This window comes from Lontra canadensis, unplaced genomic scaffold, assembly GCF_010015895.1.
Source record: "Lontra canadensis isolate GAN:19392208 unplaced genomic scaffold, GSC_riverotter_1.0 scaffold5, whole genome shotgun sequence".
Lineage (NCBI taxonomy): Eukaryota > Metazoa > Chordata > Mammalia > Carnivora > Mustelidae > Lontra > Lontra canadensis.
The window spans coordinates 24939617-24958430 of NW_022630999.1; the positions used below are offsets into that span (position 1 = coordinate 24939617).

The following is an 18814-nucleotide window of genomic DNA, read 5'->3' on the forward strand; positions in this document are numbered from 1 at the left end:
CCACCTCTGTTTCCTCTTTCCATTTCACCTTGACCCCATTCCAGTCCTATAAGCAACTTTCAAACCGATTAATCTATTGGTTAGATATCAAACAACAACTGTGCACAAGGCACTCTGTTTTTTGTTCCTGTCACGGCAGTGCACAAAACAAGGGAGCTCTCTGCCTCTGTGGTGCTCTTGAGGAAACAAGTGTCGAAGGAGCTCTGAAACTTAGAATTCTACACTGTGGTAAGAGTTACGAAGGAAAAGAAGAGGGAACTGTGGGAGAGAATAGCGGTGTGGAGTCTGTGAGAGACCTTACTTTCCTGGGAGGTCTGGGAAGATCTCTCGAGTAGGTAATGTTGAAGCTGTGTCACCAAGGATGAAAACGAGCCAGCCCTGCGAAGGTGGCGGGGGAGGAGGGCGAGAGGTGCCAGGCCGAAGGAGCAGTGTGTAAGGGCCACACTAGCCATTCCCAACAGCTCCCTAATGCTCCCCTGGGTAATAGTCATAGCAGAGAGCCTCAGCCTCTTGGCGTCTCTGTAGCCTCACTACCCGGAAGTCCCCGTGATTTGACATGTTTCCAGCCACTTCTCTGATTTTTTCCTGTGTCAACATTTCTCATTCTCTGCATTATTGACGCTTGAGACTGTAAGTCTTCATTGGGGGGTACTATCCCGGGTATTGCAGGATGGTTAGCAGGATCTTTTGGCCTTATTCTCCGGATGATGGCAGCAACCCCTTAGCCTCCATTTGTGACAACCAAAGTTATTGGACATTGCCAAATGTCCCAAGGTGGGCAAAATCGCCCTCCACTGAGAACCACTGCCCTATGGGTAGCCCTGTTTTGGTTGGGCTGGCTCCCAGCTTCACCTTCACCTTTCACATGTCTGTACCTCCACTCAGGCAGTTCCCTCTAACCACTCTTCTGCCTCTCCACAAAGCCTTACCCATGTGTCTACTAGAAATTCACAGCTTTTATCTGCCCGTTATCTCTCTGTCCACTGGGAAATTCCATCTGGGTGATTCTCATGTGTACTGGGTGGTAAGGAAAGAGTGGTCCATGTTGGTGCTCTGCCTGCCCTCTGGCTGCAGGAGTAGGGGTATGTGGACCAGGCACCCCTTCCTTTTGTGCCCAGTTAAGGACCCAAATGGTGGGCATGAGATCCAAGCAGAGATCATCAGAATCTTCCCATGTGATTTCCATGAGATGGCACTTGCTTTTCTTCTGAATCTGTTAAGTGTAAAGAGAGAGCCCTGGGCTGCACTCGCCATTCTTCCTGCCATTTGGAGAGAGCCTGCTTATGCGAGGAGCCAGTGACATCAACATACAGATAGAAGCAGGTGCAAGAAACACTGACAGGTGGGAGAAAGTGCTCTGACCACATTATTGGAAATCTGTGCAGATACTTGCACTACAACATTCATGTTCTCATATTCATTTTCTCTCTGTTTTCAAGCCAGTGTGAGTAGTTCCTGTCAGTTACCGTGAGTTACCAAAGAGTCCTACAGTGTTACCCTTCAGTGCCCACTTCAAGTCTCTCCTCTTTCATGAAGGGCCTCTCAGTACAGAATCATTTGGAGAAAATGTTGTCCTTGAATTCCTAACTAGTGGTTTGCTGGAGACAGCCACCCATGCCGTGCCTCTGTGCTTCTCTTTCCAATTCTGAGTCAAGGAACTTCATATTTGCGTCATAGTGGGAATAATTACACTACGGAAATCAGCAAATGCTACAAATCAAGACTCTCTCCCCCCAGCCGAGGCTCCAGCCTGTTCACCAGCACAGCACTGTCTGAATGCCATGTCAACTGAACCACCCACTCGGATATTAGTCATGTACCAATTTGTGACAGCTCTTGCTTTTTGAATGTGGTGAGGTTGGGAGGGCAAGGACCCCTGACCTGCACTGCATCTGAATCTCCAAAGGAGGAAAGGTCTTGAGGAATAGTTTGGTCTGTGGTCTTCATTTTACACATGGAGAAAAAGAGGACAGAGACCTTCAGTGACTTGGTAATTAGTTGTGAAGTCAAGGCAGAGAAAGTCCACAATCTTTTGACTTCCACCCATGAATAAAATGTAGGCCTTCCTGGCCTTCTTCTTTGTCCTTTTTCAGCCCTTCTTTTTTGCAATTTTGGCACAAAAAAGGGTTTAAAGTAATTGTTGAATCATTCCAAATAGCTAATGGCCAAGACCCAAATTGTCAATGCTTACTTTCAACAAGGGGCTTTGGGGCTGTGAAGTTCTCCAGGATGAGATCATTCCAGATGGGGTCTTCTTACTGTGGCAGCACTGGGGAGACAGCTGCTGAAAGAGAGGACTTGCTGTCCTTCCACAGAAAGATCAAGATGTTGGAGTGAGTGTTGGCTTCCCTGTGTATTATGTCACTTAGAATCAAACAAAATGATAGTTGAACTGCAAGGAAAGCTTGCAGACTATAAAAATTGAAAATACACAGTTTATGTTTGACATAGCTGTTCTGTTTCCACAACTTATTCTGGAAATGTGCATAAAGATATTCATTTCAACGGTGTTTGAACTAATAAAAGACTGGAAACAATCTGAATGGCTCATCATCGGGAACTAATTAAATATGTACTTACACAGAGGCAGAACTCTATGTACTACTATAGAATTATCTGCAAGATACTTTGTTTAGTGAGAACGATAAGGAGTGGAACAGTGTGTATAGTTTGCTAGAATCCAAGTTAAAAAGAGGTGAGGAAAACACACAGGAGAACACATGACTGTATGAACATAATCTACCTCAAGAAAGATACAGGAAACATCGTGACCCAAAAGGTTGTCTCTAGAGAGGAGAACTGGAAAATAGTCGTAAAAGGAAGATTTATTATTCACTGTATGGGACAAATTGACTTTTAAAACATGGGAATCTCGTACTTATTCTATGTCCCTCCCTCAATAATATAAAATAAAATAAAAGATTATACTGTGTTACAGTCCTTGGAAATTCTTCCTTTGCTCTGATGGATGAGTTGGATCTGTGGCTGTGCCAGAGCTGAGAGAGTTAAAATTACTAACACTCCCCCTACAACTATATACTTTCTTAAAAAAGAAAAAATTCAGTCTGTTTGAGTCTTCCAAGTTTGGGATGACTATTTCTCTCATTTTATACAGCTGAAGGAACGGAGGCAGGGAAGCCGGCCATCTTCCCAAGTTTATGGGGTGAGCAGGATCCAGAGATGCCATGTGAGCTCAGCTCTTGTTCAGTCATAGGTTCTTCTGCGGGGGCTACGTGCAGCTGGGCGATGGCTTCCGCAAGCACAGGGTCTTTGCGGGAGGGAAAAGAAGAACCAGAGAGCTCGGAGAGGCTCCTTTGGCCCAAGGTCTCAGTAGAGTTAAAGCCCTGAGCCAGCAAGATTCCCAGCACTAACGAAGTCAGACCAAAATAGTTACCACTTATATTCAACAGGAAATGACCCAGAAAAGATCCAACCACTTTCCAGATGTAACTTGAAGGGCCTCAGTTGGAGGGACATTCTGGAATCTAATGCAAAACGCTCTTGAGGATGTTTCTCAAGCCGGTGTGGGGACCAGAAAGGAACAAGACATTTGATTTGAGGGAAACGCCCTGCTAAGAAAGTCTGAGCCTTCTGCTTTAGGGAATCAATGTTTGAGAGATCAGCATAGGAATGAGTATAGAAACCAAGGCCTTGCCAAGTTCTGCCAGCATAATGTGGGGAGGGGCTGTGAGAAATAAAGGACCTATCCCTGCCTTTTGTCTGGAAAGCAAAGCAGAAATCCTAGATTGAGGAGACGATGCATGATTAGACTGCGTAAGTGAGATTTAGCTAGTGGCTAGAAAGACATTTTTTGTCTATCAGCTGTTGTACAGTGAACAGAGACTAATTTGTCTAAATCTTGTATTTCAAAAGACCTACAGATTTCTCTGAAGACACTTAGCTCTACAGGTCTCATCCACATATTTTATGATTGGCATAATAAAAAAATCATTATAAGTGCTACTGCTTGTGAAGAGAAAAGGTTACACATACACACACCTAACCTCTGGTTAGCAGAAAAGAGAGAACAGAGGCACTAGTTCAATGATAGAAAACAACCAATTCCGAGAGTGAGACATTGTTTCAAATGGCATACAAAATTATAAGGTGTTTAATAAAATTAAGAAGATGTTTTGGGGGCAATTGGAGAAAACTTGAATATGATCTGAGTGTTAGATAGTATTAGGGAGTTACTGTCAGATGGATGCTGAAGTATGCAGGGGTGAAGAACACAATGTTGGAACTCACTTTAACATGGTTCAGAACACGCGCGCACACACACGGTTATTACGTTATACTCTCTTAGCTTCGAACTCTACTGGCTCTACGTCAAGGCTGGGACTGCTAATTCTTTCCCCTTTGCCAGCTGGTCTTCTTTCTGTTAGTCAGCCAATAGGAGCACTAGAGAGAGACTGGAAGTCTAGACTTGGCCAGGAACTAGCTCCTTTCTGTTTTGCTTCCTATTACTGTCAGTGTCACCCAAACAACAGTTCCTCACGCTGGCAATGACAGAATTATTTCCTGTGGGAGCAGCTGGTTCAAGTTTCCATTTTTTCCACAATCTCAGAACCAGCCTCATTATGTTTCTTCACACATACAGATTTCAGCTGTCAGATGTCTTTCCTATCCCAGCCCCATGGGTCCCTTTATCCGAGCTATTACGTTTTATTAATCCCAAGCTCTTCTCCTTTCTCCCAGCTTTTGGGCTGGTAACTGCTTTCTGCATTTACTACAGTATTTCCTTTGCCTTTCCAGTTTCCTAATGTCTGGTTAACAATTCTTTATATTAAATTCTGTCTGTGAATGTAATTGGTAGAGTTTGTGCCCCCTGACTGAATCTCGACTGATGCAGAAATTGGTACCAGAAGTGACAGGAAACAGACCCTCAAAGATGAAATTTTTTAGGTGTTTGGATTTGTCTCTAGACCTGAGTGCACTATTGAGCTTCTTGTCATGGAAATGACATGTCATGGAAATGGGATGCTGGTAACCCATGCCACAGAGTGGCACTGATTAGTCAATTTATTGGCTGTAGATCATTCTGATGAAGAACTTCCTGAGATCAAGTGGCTCACTGGGATAATGATGACTAGGAGGATTGTGGGTGGGATGCCTTCTTCTGTGGGCACTGGAGTGCTTACAGAAAGAAAATGACACACTCAGCTCTTGAAAGTCTCAGCTCAAGTCCTGGTTAGGGAGATTCTAAAAAGTATCTCAAATCTCTTGTAGCTGCAAATTCAGATGCAATATTTAACTGTGAGGGCTGCAGAATTTAAATGTAAATTGAATTCACAGCCTATGTCTCTCAGTCAAGTTGGGATGAGAACTGGGACAGTGTCTAATTCTAAGACTTGGAATGAAGACATCTGCATGGGCTTGGATGAAGCTAAAAATCTTCACCCCTAAATCACTCTGAGCCTTCCTTGCCTTCACCCTCCATGACTGAGATTAGGCTTTCTTTGCTTGAAGTCTTTATATTAACCTCACCAGAGGCAGACGCTTTTCAAGGAGATGCCTTTACTCTGCAAGATCTACCCTACTACCCCTTATTGCCACTAGACCCATAACTAGAGTCAGATTCAGCATATTACAAGGAAACAAGTTCAGAGTCTGATCCTGAAGAAAAGATTTTATAATTAAAAATAACTGCAAGATTTTTTTCTAATTTACATAGGCAGAAACCTGGTAAATATGTGTGGAATGGGATTCTAAGAGCATTAGACCCAAGAAGGCAGAAGAAAAAGGCCAGATTTACTGATATGGGTGTACTTATCAGGGATTCTCTATTTAATGTGTTAACCTATATTAAGAATTTGCTTATTTGGACTCCGTAGTGACCTACATATAAGAATCAGTTTGAGATTCCAAAACTTCCCTGGCATAATGTAGAGAAAGGAATGAAAAAATGTAGGGAGAGAGAAGTGTCAGAGTAGACATATTATGTGTGACCTTCAAACTTCTGCCACTACTGTCAACTACTACATGGTTCAAGAGGACCTAGTGGACACTCCTTCATTAAGGTAGCAAGCATTACTGATCAAGCATCAGTATTCTTGAGAATCTCTGCGATGGCTTTTCTCTTTAAGCTGGTATAAAAGGTGCTGTCACCAATTCATTGCTGTTCATTAATTTCATCTGGATTGAAGAGTAGAGTAGCAGAGACTAAGCAGCAGTGCTTAGTCACTAGAAATAAGGGGAATGTGTTTAACATAATACACAGCAGGGACAAAATGGCCATCAAAACGTTTTGACCCTCAGGGATCATTGATGGTAGCTGTTGATGGTTACTTGTATGTGTCAATTTGGCTGGGTCGCTGGGTGCCCAGATGTTTGGGTAAACATTATTCTGGGTGTTTCTGTTCTCAGATGAGATTAACATTCAGATGGTGGTGGACTTTGAGTAAAGCAGATTGCTCTCCAAAATGGGAGTGGGCCTTATCCAATTAGTTGTAGGCCTGAATAGAATAAAAAGACCAAGCTTCCCAAGCAAAAGGGGAATCTCTAGCAGACTGTCTTCAGACTGGATCTGCTTTCCTGCCTGTCCGGCTACTAGCCCACTCTGCAGATTTGGGACTTGCCAAGCTTCCATAATGATGCGAACCAGCTCCTTATACTAAATCTCTTCTATGTACATACACACATGTCCTATCGGTTCTTTTTCTCTGGAGAACCCTAATACAGTAGCCAGTTGGTACAGTGGACCTAGGAATAAAATAGATGGGAAGTCTACGAAATATTACTTGGTCTACACATTAGGAAAAACTCTAGGTCTGGTGTTCAGAAGTCTGACTAAAGTCACTACAGAGAGAGAGAGACTCTCCGCCGGTTTCCAGACCTAAGCCAGCTATCATTCCCAGAGCCCCCTGACTGAAGGATATGCTGAGTTCTCTTAAGAACTCCACAACACTGCCACAGTATTTACTATACACCATCTTTCAAGACTTCCCCAGAGACCTGCAGTCTTTAATAGGGTGACTGTGTACTGAAAAAAACCCTTCAGATCTTTTGGACGTTAATAAGCACTGGCCCTGAACTGGCAGGAATTTCTGGGACCCTAAAACCGTACTCTGATCCACCAGTTAAAGTGGGGGCTAATGGTGGTCAGGTGATGAATGGAATATTGACCCAAGTTAAAATTATAGAGAGCCTAGTAGGTCTGTGAACCCAGTGGTTACATCTCCAGTTCTTGAACGTCATTGCATTAGACATACTTAATTACTGGCAGATTCCCCAAATTTCCTCTCTAATCCATGGACTGAGGGTTATTGTTGTATAAAAGGGCCAAGGAGAACCCCCTAGAAAATCCCTCCTTACTAAGCCAACAGTAATAACACATCCTTAGAGGAAATTGCAGAGCTTAGTGTCACCACCATAGGCTTGGTATCTTCACATTTCCACTTAAATTTACTTGTTAGTCCTGTGCCAAATGTCAATGCATCTGAGAATTACTACGGATTACTGTAAACTTACACAGGTGATGATTCCTCTTGCAACTGCTGCTCCAGATGTGCTATCTTTATGAGAGAAAATCAACATAACCTTTGGCATTTCATGTACCATTAGTGATCTGGCAAATGCTGTTTATCCCCTCTCTGTAACAATCTGCAATGGCCACCAGAAGCAGCTTGTTTCTACCTTGCAGAACTGAGACCGCCTTTATAGTTTTCCTTTAGGGCGACCTCAGCCTCCTGTCTGTCATAATCTGAGAGATCGTGATCATCTTGATGTGTGACAGTCCCATCACACTGGTCCACTTCACTGATGACATGTAGATTGGACCTGGTAGGAAGGTAGTGGCCAGTACTTCAGATGCCTTCGTAAAATGAACGGGAGGTGGGACAGTGGGAGGTAAACTCTGTAAAAATCCAGGGATGCATGCACCTTGATGAGATTTCTGATGTGCTGATGGTCCGGAGCATGTTGCAATAGTTCTTTCCAGGTGAAATGTAAGTTGCTGTACCTTGTATCACCTCCCACTGCAACAGAGGCTTGATCCTTGGTGGGCTTTTTTGGCTTTTGGAGGCAACACATACCACGTTTGAGTGTATCACTCTGACCCATTTACCATAACACTGCCGGTTTGAGTGGAGTGGAAAAGGCTCTGTAGCAAGTGTAGGACTAGCTATTCTGCCCCCTGAAACTGAAGACCGGTAGATTCAATGACATTAAGTGTGGCAAATAAGGATTCCGTATGGAGCCTCTGGCAAATGCTAATAGGAGAAGTGAAGCATATAGCTCTAGGGCTTGGGAGTAAATCCATACCCTCTTTTGAAGCTAACTGATTTTCCTTTTAGAAACAGCTCTGTTTCACAGCACTGGTTGCTGTGTGATTCAGCAAGCCATAAACTGGAATGTGCACCGCAGCCCCCTCTCCTCAAGAGGCAATGGTATATAAGGGAGAGAGATCCAGGAGCTCTAGAACGCAGAAGCAAACTGCCTGAGTAGGTGGCTCAAATTCTTTGACACCTACTCCTGTTACAAGTCTTCCTTTTTCTCAGTCTTTAACTTTGGCTGCCTAAGGAGTTACTTTTGACCAGCTGACTAACAAAGAATTTAAGTCTGGTTTATAGTTTATTTTGCCCGCTAGGCTGTGCAGCTGGGAGCTGCGAAGTCTGCTATAGCATTAGAACGTCAATCAGGTGCAGCTCTTAAAGATCCTAACGCAGGGAGTTTTTCAAAGAATTCTGAGCTGTACAACTGCTTGTCTGCTATGTCTGAACTGGGCACTACCCAGAAGTATGCATCGAAACTCTAGAGTTCAAGGGCAGTAACTAATGGTTGGATGATTGTTCAGGATTTGGGAAGAACAGATATGTACGACAAGTGACGAGGTCTGGAGCGAAGTATATATCCGGACCTCTCAGAATAGGCAGAGAATTGAAGGTTATTTTGCTCCTGGCTAATATTCACCAAAAGACACTGTATATCCGTAAGAATGTACTTTGTAAACATGCAACTATAGGGAACATAATTGACCATGGGCCCCAGCTGTTGCTCTCTGAAGTTCATCACACCTGTGCTGATTCATGCTTCCCAGCTGGGCTGCTTCCAGCAAATGAGTGAGAGTAACAGGAATACCAAAGCGTATAGGGGTCACTTGTGATAGCTGGCCTTGGCTTGAGGACTCCTCGAAGGGCTTGCTGAACCTAAATTAAGACAGAGGAGGCTCTCAGCATCAGGACAAGATGACATACTTTGTAGCTAGCTATTAGTCAGCTTCTTTTTCTAGCCATCCTAATGACTGTTCAGTGGGTCCATGGACAAGAGTGGCCATGTTGGCAAGGACGGAGGCTTATACATAGGCTTAGCGACATAGACCTCCCTTCACCAAGACTGACTTACTGAGTGCCTGACCTGCCAACAGCAGAGACCAGAGACCAGTACTGAGCCCTGATATGGGCACTTAGTGACAGGTTACTTACATTAGATCCCTTCTATCATGGAAAGGACAGCAATTTACTCTCACTGGAAAAGACACATTATCTGGGTATGGCTTTGCTGGTGGCACTTCTGTCAGCCTTATTGTCATGGAATAGCATAGGAGTATGTGCTGACCTATCCACCCACTTCAAGTAGCCCTTGGTGGCTTAGAAAAACTAGTTGAGATGTCAAACATCCACATGCTCAAGTCAGTTTTGGAGAAAAAGCTCCTTGTATTTTCTCTTTCCCACCCTCATTTCCCAATGCTCCACCACAGTTCTGTTTGCCAATTTTGAGTCAGCAGGGGGCTCAGGTGGGGCAGTTTTCTTAAAAAAAGAAGAAGAAGAAACATCTATTTATTTATTTTAGAGAGAAAGAGCACAAATGCAGGGAGAAGGGCTGAAAGAGAGGGAGAATTCTCAAGCTGATTCCCCTCTGAGCACGGAGCCCCACATGGGGCAGGATCCCAGGAGCCCAAGATGATGACCTAAGCTAAAATCAAGAGCCTGCAGCTCAACTGGCTGAGCCACCTAGGTGCCCCTCAGGTGGGGAATTTTAATGTAAGCTACAAATACTTTTTCTAGAGATGTTTAAAATAAGGTATTTGGCAAAATCTATGTGGTTAAATTTATTTTCAACCAATCATGCATAGAGAGTGACATCTGCTGGTCATAAAGATTACGTATTTATCCTGATTCTTTTTTGCAATTGACCCATGACCTTAATTATATGACCTTATAGTAAAAATATAAGACAGTTATCTCTTTCTTGGGAGAAAAAGAAACCAACACATGACTTGTAAGTGCCAATGTATGTACCATTGTGAGAAATTTTTTTAAACTAAAAAGAACAACAACAACAACAACAACAACAACAAAAAACTAAGTTTCTTCTTCATTTTAGATACTGCAGTCTCTATAATTTGATCAGGGAAAATAAACCGTTGTAGAATTTGAAGATAAATTAAAAACTCAGCTATTCCCTTTAAAATATCCTTTGGATTTTTGTTTCATAGCAGAAATGAATGAATTTAGTTTAAGAGAGAATTCTAGTGGACTTAACGAGAGACTGGCCATCAAAGGTCATTTACTTCTAGCAGTGCATCCTAGTCCTGCTTTTTTGTATTGTTAGGTTGCATGCTTCATACATGCCTACATTGCTCCCATCCTTCTTCCTTCCTATCTCTAGATACACTCACATATGAAACTTTATACATACTCTTCCATATTTATTCCTACATTAGCTTTGGAAATTCTTCCCACTGCTTTTGATGTTAGATCATACTAGAAAAAAATTAGGACTTATATTTTATAAATACATTTTTAGATGAAAGCCACGTATTTATGTTTATTGATAAAAGTATTTTGATGGATGGTGATCAGGTCGAGTTTTGCGCAGACAATACAAACTTCAATTTGTAGTACTCAGGTGATAACTGTTAGATTCCATTCCCCTTCAGTCGTTTTTCCTCCAATTTTTCACTATTATAAAAATGCTGCAATTACCCATTTTATAAATAAAATCAGGATATCCCTGACTCTTCCCAGAATGTAAATTCCTAGAGGGAAAAATCCCCAATCAAAGGGCAATGAATAATCAACAAAGGAACTAAAATTAATACTACCATAATAAAAAATTAGGAATAGTAGGAAAGGAAATGAACATTTTATAAATTCAGTAATTACCTATTATCTAGAGGAGTCAATATATAACTTCTAAAGCTGATAAATCAAAACTGGCGTATGTGGGGATGCCTGGCTGGCTTAGTTGGTGTAGCACGTGACTCTTGGTCTCCGGGTTGTGAGTTCGAGCCCCATACTGAGGGTAGAGTTTGCTTAATTAAAAAACTAAAAAACCAAAACACAGAACTGGCATATGTGTTTGGTATAAACACATTACTTAGAGAAAAAACAGAAATGGTTAAGTAATTGGGCAGGAAAGGGACTGTGGCTTTTCATTATAGGACTCATATTTTAGCCTACCACTTCGATAAGATATTAAAGTTTTGAAATAAAAATGTAAATTTATTAATGTTTAAAAATATATTTTACCAAATTATTATCTAGAAAAAGCATATAAATTTAAATTCCCACAGGAAATTTTCTGATGGCCCTGATTTACCACAGTGACTTCATGTCAATTTATTTATTATTTATATTCTGGTCCATTCAAAAGCTTTGAACTAAGGAAAATTCACATAGCTTAAGATGTAAAATAAATGAGAAAATTGGGGTAAAGGGAAAATAAGATGAGAACAGAGCCCAAAGAATCCAACAGAAGTATCTGGAAGCTGGTTGAGAATGAAGGCCCAGACCTGCTAAATCAGAATCTCTATGGCAAGACTCTTTTTAGCAACCCCAATGACTTGGAGTCCTGCTGTAATTTAAAAAAAGACAAAGAGTGACTAATAGGCTATTAGGACATTTATTAATGTCATGGTATTTAGAGCATGGGAGTGAGAGAACTGGATATTATAAGACTACTTCCAAAGAATACATTTAAAAGTAAATCTTATATAAACTAGAATCATCCCTTCTCCCACTATAACATTTCACAATCCTCTTCTGATCCCATTAATCTCCCCATAACAACACTCACAGAGATGTGGGGACTCAGTCTGTCGTTTTGTCCTTCAACTTTTACTTTTAACATGAAGATCCATTTTCTAGGAGATCTTCTCTTTTCGATGGGCTCCATTCCTAGCCTACTGTACCACTTAGCTGGATACTCTAGGGCTTATGTGTCTTTTTATGTATCATATCAGCAGGTTCAACAGATACTTTGAAGAATTCTATGTATCCACCAGACGAGACTCCATCTTCTCTGCTGCCTGTGTTCTTATTACCAAAACTGGGAAAATTAAAGTTACAGATGCTAAACTTTTTCTTGGGCTTTGGTAGACCGTAAATATAAAAGAGACACAATTATAGCTTAATTTTACAATGGAATTAAAAATATATTAAAAATTATACATTAAAAAGGTATCAGCTCACAGTGACTTCTGCTGTAGCTGCAGCTTCTGTTCAATGATGTCTGAGAAACGAGGAACTTTTTTCGAAATAGCCACACGGATGTCATCATTCATGTTAAAGCAGCTTCTGGACTTTGTCTTAAAATGTAAAAGTGATGAAAATCCCAATTCACAAAGGTATGTAGTTGCAAATGGTATAAGGATTTCTAGAGCTGTCTTTGCCAGGCTTGGAAACACTGTGAATTGAGCACACCAGAAATCCTCAAGCTTCATTGTCTCAAATTCCATTAGGATTTGGCCACTAGCTCGCAATTCAGCAAGATCAGTTTTCATCAAGTAACCATCATCGACAAAATCCAGATTAAAAAGAAACGGATCCAGTATCCACTTACTTGCCTCAGCAAGATCGCCGACAGAAAAGTACCCGTGGAAGAAGCTACTCAGCTGTTGCAGGTGCAGTGGTATTTCAGCTGCAATGCTTGCTGCCTCGTTGTCTGAAACAATGATTTCTTCAAGAAAAGGAAAGTTGGTAAAATTTCTTTTCTCAAGTCGCTTTAGCCAAAATGGAAACTTCCTAACAAAAGCAGATAACTTTTCTCTGGCTGATACGGTGTTCATCCCGGTCCTTTGCATAGACGCACTAAGTTCATTCAGGTGTTTGAATAAATCTGCAAGGTAGGCTAAGTGAACTTTAAACTCTTTATTTTCGAAGCCATCGACTAAATTACTGCTTTGGTGGTGGAGAAACTGATTTACTTCTTCATACATTTCAAAAATGTGGGTGAGTATCTGACCTCGGGAAAGCCATCTCATTTCGGTGTGGAAAAGGAGCACACTATACTCGATTCCAATTTCTTCAAAAAAAGCCTGAAAGAGGCGATGATTTGGAGCTCGTCCTTTGATGAAATTTATTACCCTCACCACAGTAAACAGAGCATCTCTCAGTTTTGTAGGCAAGGTCTTTGTGACAAGTTCATGAGGATTCAACAAACAATGTGTGATCACGATATGAGGTGCCTCCTTTTTCACACAGGCAATAAATTCTGAATTTGCTCCTAGCATAGAAGAGGCACCATCAGTACAAACAGAGCCACATACATCAAATGCTATCTTATGCTTCAGAAAGAAGTCTCTGAAGAGATTGAACACATCTTTTCCTTTCATTGTTAACTGCAATGGTTCACAGAATAGAAATTCTTCTATGATCTCTCTTTCTTTTATGTATCGTACAAATGCCATTAGCTGACTGCAGTCACCCATGTCCGTGGTCTCAGCAAGCTGAATACCCACTTTCAGAGGACTGGCTTGGATGTCTTCTAGAACTTGCTGTAAGATATCCTGGCTCATTTCATCAATTCTAGAATGGATCACATCATCTGATAAGGGTACCTGCTGAAGCTTCTTTTGTGCATCTGGTCCCAAAACTATTTGTGCTATTTCCAACGCACAAGGTTTCACTAGTTTTTCAGCTATTGTATGAGGATTCTTCTCCTTGGCACATAAATATGCAAACTGATAAGATGCTTGTAATAGGGCATCCTCGTGAGATGCAACTCCAAATGCTTTCAAGGTTTCACTCCGATCAGATGGTGCTGGCATATGTTTCAGGCTATTGAGATCATGCCCACCTACACCACCATGCTGTCTGTTAAAATGGTCAGACAATTTGGATGGTCTGAGGTCAGCGTTTGAAAATATCGAGTTACACAACACACACTGTGGGCGCTGAGTTCCATCAACCTCTGTTGTACAGGTGAACCAGTAACGAACATAGTCGTCATCCCATTTGCGTTTCTTCGACATGGCACCCTCAAATTCTCAGGCAGTATTCCAGAGATGCTGCAGAATTTTGCTTTGGAAGCAAAATATAACCCACACATTAAAAACCACGAGCTGACCGAATAAAAACAAAGCCACATCACATGCCATTTGTACATGTCAAGACACGTCCTGTAACACGTCAGTTGAAAGTAAACCATGAGAGCATGACAGTCCAACTTAGAACTATCAACTCACAGCTAATGCCCCAGAATAAATGACTTACCAGTAAGCTACATTTGGAAGATGTGCACTCATGTAGGTGGTGAATACCTAAAAAACCTCTATTGGTGAACTGAAGTTATGGCTTGTTTTCAGTGATGTACGTTCCAAGCAAATCTGGTACATTTTGTATTCCCTAAAAGGGCATCTCAACTATACTACCCCCTCCTTCCATTCTCCACCAGGGATGGAGACATATAGGCAGTTATTATGAACAAGTGAATAGGGAAGGGAGTAATTCACTAAATACTCTTAAGAAGGAGATATTTTGACGTAGTGGCCAGTTCATTTTCGTAGTTAAGGATTAAACAGGTCTGTAATACTATCTGATCCTTGACTGGCTCTGATTCCAACGTAAGGAGAGAATTTCAAGCAGGTTGGATTAAGTAGCCTTTGACACAGAAGCAGGATGCAAATTTGGCTCAGAGCTTCCTTGCGGCTGAAGTGTAACACACTACCAAACCATGATTCATATTGTCCATACAGAGAAGCAAAACAAGTTGCTCAGGAGAAACACAAGTATTTTTGTTACTGAGACTTCAGAAAAATGTCTCTCATAGGACACCCTTAGTTACAATAGGAATTTCATGATGCTTTTTCATATAGCTACCCATCAATAAAAGCGGTCAAGAAAGAAGTCACAACAATGGAATGAAAATAAGCAGTATTCCCAAGATTAAATTTGTTTTAATCTGAGGACAGGGATTAGAAGGTAATGGTTCCTAGTTTAGCAAATGGAAGAATCAGTGAAATCTTTTGGTAAAATGTAGATTCATCGTGCCCACTTCCAGAGATTCTGATTCCCTAGCTCTACTGCAGGCGTGCAGAATCTGTACTCTACATAAACATTTTAGATAATTCTTATAAATGATAACTAGAACAGTAATCTTTAATAAGAGATGCTCATCATAATCACTGGGAACCTCTTTGAAATTATACATCTCCCTCCCTTAGAACTAATAAATCATCTTTTCTAGAAGGAGGACAAAAGACTCTAAATCTTGGGGCAACTGGCTGGCTTAGTTGGTACAGCATGGGACTCTTGATTTTGGGGTTGTGAGTTCAAGACCCACACTGGGCAGAGATTACTTAAAAAAAAAAAAAAGGCTCTAAATCTTGTCCAAGTGGTTCTAATACATAGTCTAGTGCATAGTCAGATTTAGAGGAATGAAAACATACCCTTCAGGCCAACCCCTAGCTTGCTGACACACTAGGCTGCTAGTTAACGCATTTACTTAGGTTGCTAAGTAAATGCGTTAATGGGCTTTTAAGTTTCTGAGTTGGTAACAACCTCCTAACAAAGTTGAAGGACAGAAAGAAAGCCATGCCTTTTACTTTTCTTCCTCCTTAGCAATGAGCAAAGGTATAACCCACAGGTAGGCTCAAATATACCTTTGAAAACAATTCTATCTTCCAGTAAACAAGTGATCCCCTGTTTCCAAAGTTCTATACTACAGAATGTGGCAGAAATAATTTAAAAGGGATACATTTAAGTCCAAATGCCCACTTTGGCCATAAAAAACCCTCACAATAAGTAAGGCAAGAATATTAACTTCAAACACTAACTTTCTAGTGGCTCTGCCACAATTAACTAGCTATAAAATGAACTTCTATGTAAGTTAGTAAGTTGACATACCATATGGCTGTCTGGTATGAGTCAGTTAAAAACTGGAAGGTATCTGCCCATCAAGAAAGATGATATGAAGTTTAAAAGTTGATCTTAAACTTTGTCAAGTGATGATGATAGGGCCAACTGTTTAGAACCTCTCCTGATAGTGTAATTATAACACTGTCAAAAAAAATGCTTATCTTTCTATATTCTCTTATGTGTATTTACCATGTATGTTTTGGGGAGCAGAAGTGAATGAAAAAGCTTTGCTTTAGTCTCATTAGAAATTATTACAGGACCAGTTAAGAGTCCATTCCAATTCACCCTATGCTACTCAACTATGTTTTGATTGAAAATTTATCTGTTTTGAACAAAAAGGATTTTTAGAAAAATTCATTTGCAGTAGTCCTCCTCATCCCCCTCAAAAAGGGAGACTAGGTGGCAAGAATTTTCAAGATTCTCAAAGAGGAATTTATTGCCCAAGAGGCTTTCTTGTGTTTTAGAACCTCTCAATTTTCACTTGCTCCTTAGTAATCACAATATCCTAAAATATGTAAACATTAAAAAAGCATTATTGTATTAAAAATTGTTGTTAACTGGGGCACCAGGGCGGCTCAGTCGGTTAAGCATCCGACTCTTGATCTCAGCTCAGGTCTTGATCTCAGAGCTTGCACCCCACTTTGGGCTCCATGCTGGGTGTGGAGCCTGCTTAAAAAATGGGGAGAAAAAAAGAAAAAAAAGGAGAAATTATTGTTAAACAGATGTGATAATGGTATGTTTGTGTGAAAAAAGTACTCATTTATTAGAGATACAGACTTAGTTGTTTACAAGTGAAATGACTTTTGTGATTTCCTTTGAAATACTGTATACACACAAAGTGGAGTGGAGATAGGAGACATAAGATGGGCCTTGAGTTGTTAACAAAGCTGAATGATGGTTGTTACATTACACCACTCACTATGTTTATGTTATATGGGAAAACGTTCCATAGTAAACAGTAAAACGAACAAAATGCATTATCTTATAAAATAGACATAATTTGTTTGATTCCTTTGAGAGTGAAGATGCGGAGTTAAAGACGTGATATAACTAAGTAAAATGTTTTTGCAAGTTTATGAGGCATAAGGGTAGATAAGGATCACAAAAAGTATCACAACTGATGAAAAGCCGGTTAAAAGTGAACATTCACATAACTGAAATCTCTGGGAAATGCTAACATATATATTTCGCAGTGACAACACCCAAGTGCAGCTGTAAACCTAAAACTCCAAATCAAACCCAATTCAACTTCTATCTCGCCACTACCTCTTCCAGTCCAAGGGAGGTGCGGGTGTCTGGGGGACGGAATTTGATCAACACACTCTGCAGTTAAAGGCAACAGCCAGGAGAAAACGGAACAGTAGCTGAGCAAACGCTCCAGAGGCGAACGCCTGGGATCCTGGCTTTGTCACCTGGAGGCTGGGTCCCTTCCAAGCCTCGATTTCTCAAGTGGGGAGGACAATAGTACCTACCTTAGAGGGTTGTTGGGAGCTTTAATTATGAAGCATGCATGTAAGGAACATGCAGCTCGTAACTGGTAGGACCTGTTGGTGTATTAAGGACGGCGCGTTTGGGAAGCGGCTCGGGCGAGCTACGCGCGCCGGCGGCCAGGAAAGAAGACTCCGCTCGGTCTCCACCCGCCCGTCTCCGAGCCTGGGCGCAGGCCCAAAGGATGCTCGGGCTTCTTTCAGGCGCCCGTCTCCAGCTCCAGGTCGCTCTCCGATCGGGCTGGGGTCCAGCCACCAGGCGCCGGAACCAGTCAGGGCGGCGGCTCTTCAGGTCCGGTCCCCGAGCAGGAACCCGCCGAGCGCAGGGAAACAGAAGAGTCCGCAGCGACCTCCACCCTGGCCGCGCCGGGGTTCCATCCGGGTTCTCCGTGTGGCTTCCCGCCCGCAGACGGGGCGAGGTGTCTCCCCGCACGCAGGCGCATTAGCCACCGGCTGAGGACTCAGCAGGCTTGAGTAAAGAGCATGCGTGTTGTTTCTCTCCATTTTTTTTTTTTTTTTTAATTGTGTACGTAGCAAGGAGGGTTTTTTTTGTGTCTGCCAGAAAGAATGAATCGTAGAATCGAAGGAATGGAAGGTATGGCAAAGTCTACGTAGCTCTTCAGAACACTGAAATAAATTTTTAACACTCCAGTAATTAGCATTTTCTATGTGTGATTAAGGAGTTAAGAGAAGCAAGCTCATTGAACTCCCAAATTAAACACTGAAGCAAATGCGACAGGCTGTAAACTCCATGAAGATACTCAGAGTGAAGAGCGTCTAGAGCTTGTGTCTTCTTGTCCATGCAAGTCACCTCTTTCCATAAATTAGAGCGTGAGGATGAATTTCCTCAGAATCATCATCACTTTAGAGAAAAGTGCTTCAATTTTAAAATTCATTTTAACATGATCTTAAAATTATAAATCCGTATTAGAGAGGTTTTACTTTTAAAAGATTTTATTTTTTTGACAGATCACAAGTAAGCAGAGACGGCAGGGGGGGAGAAGCAGGCTCCCTGCTGAGCAGAGAGCCCCATGCAGGACTCGATCCCAAGACCCTGGGACGATGACCTGAGCCGAAGGCAACAGCTTAACCCACTGAGCCACCCAGGCACCGTTAGAGAGATTTTATAGGAAAAATCCCAAAGCAGAAACTAGAAAACGTTGCTGAAAGAAATTCAAGCATAAACCTCCAGCTCGTTGGGGGTGGCGGTGGAGGGGGTACTTCCTTCCAGAATTGTTACAAACTTAA

At 41.7% G+C, this 18814-nt stretch overlaps 1 protein-coding gene across 2 annotated transcripts; it reads right to left on the reverse strand.

Moving 5' to 3' along the window:
- Positions 1 to 11828: 11828 nt before the first annotated feature.
- ZBED8 (zinc finger BED-type containing 8) lies at positions 11829 to 17999 on the reverse strand. 2 transcript variants are annotated; one of them, XM_032851713.1, is made up of 2 exons: positions 17552 to 17999; positions 11829 to 14243 (listed from the first exon to the last, which is right to left on the reverse strand). In XM_032851713.1, exon 2 carries the CDS (start codon positions 14192 to 14194, stop codon positions 12410 to 12412), a length of 1785 nt encoding a protein of 594 aa, XP_032707604.1. In that variant the 5' UTR covers positions 14195 to 14243; positions 17552 to 17999; the 3' UTR covers positions 11829 to 12409. The 2 variants fall into 2 exon arrangements, with proteins under 2 accessions (XP_032707604.1, XP_032707605.1); XM_032851714.1 differs by lacking the exon at positions 17552 to 17999 and adding an exon at positions 16068 to 16372.
- Positions 18000 to 18814: the final 815 nt, after the last annotated feature.

Coding starts and splice junctions, on each gene's coding strand:
- ZBED8 (XM_032851713.1), bottom strand. CDS start 14,194: ATGTCGAAGAAACGCAAATGGGATGACGACTATGTTCGTTACTGGTTC.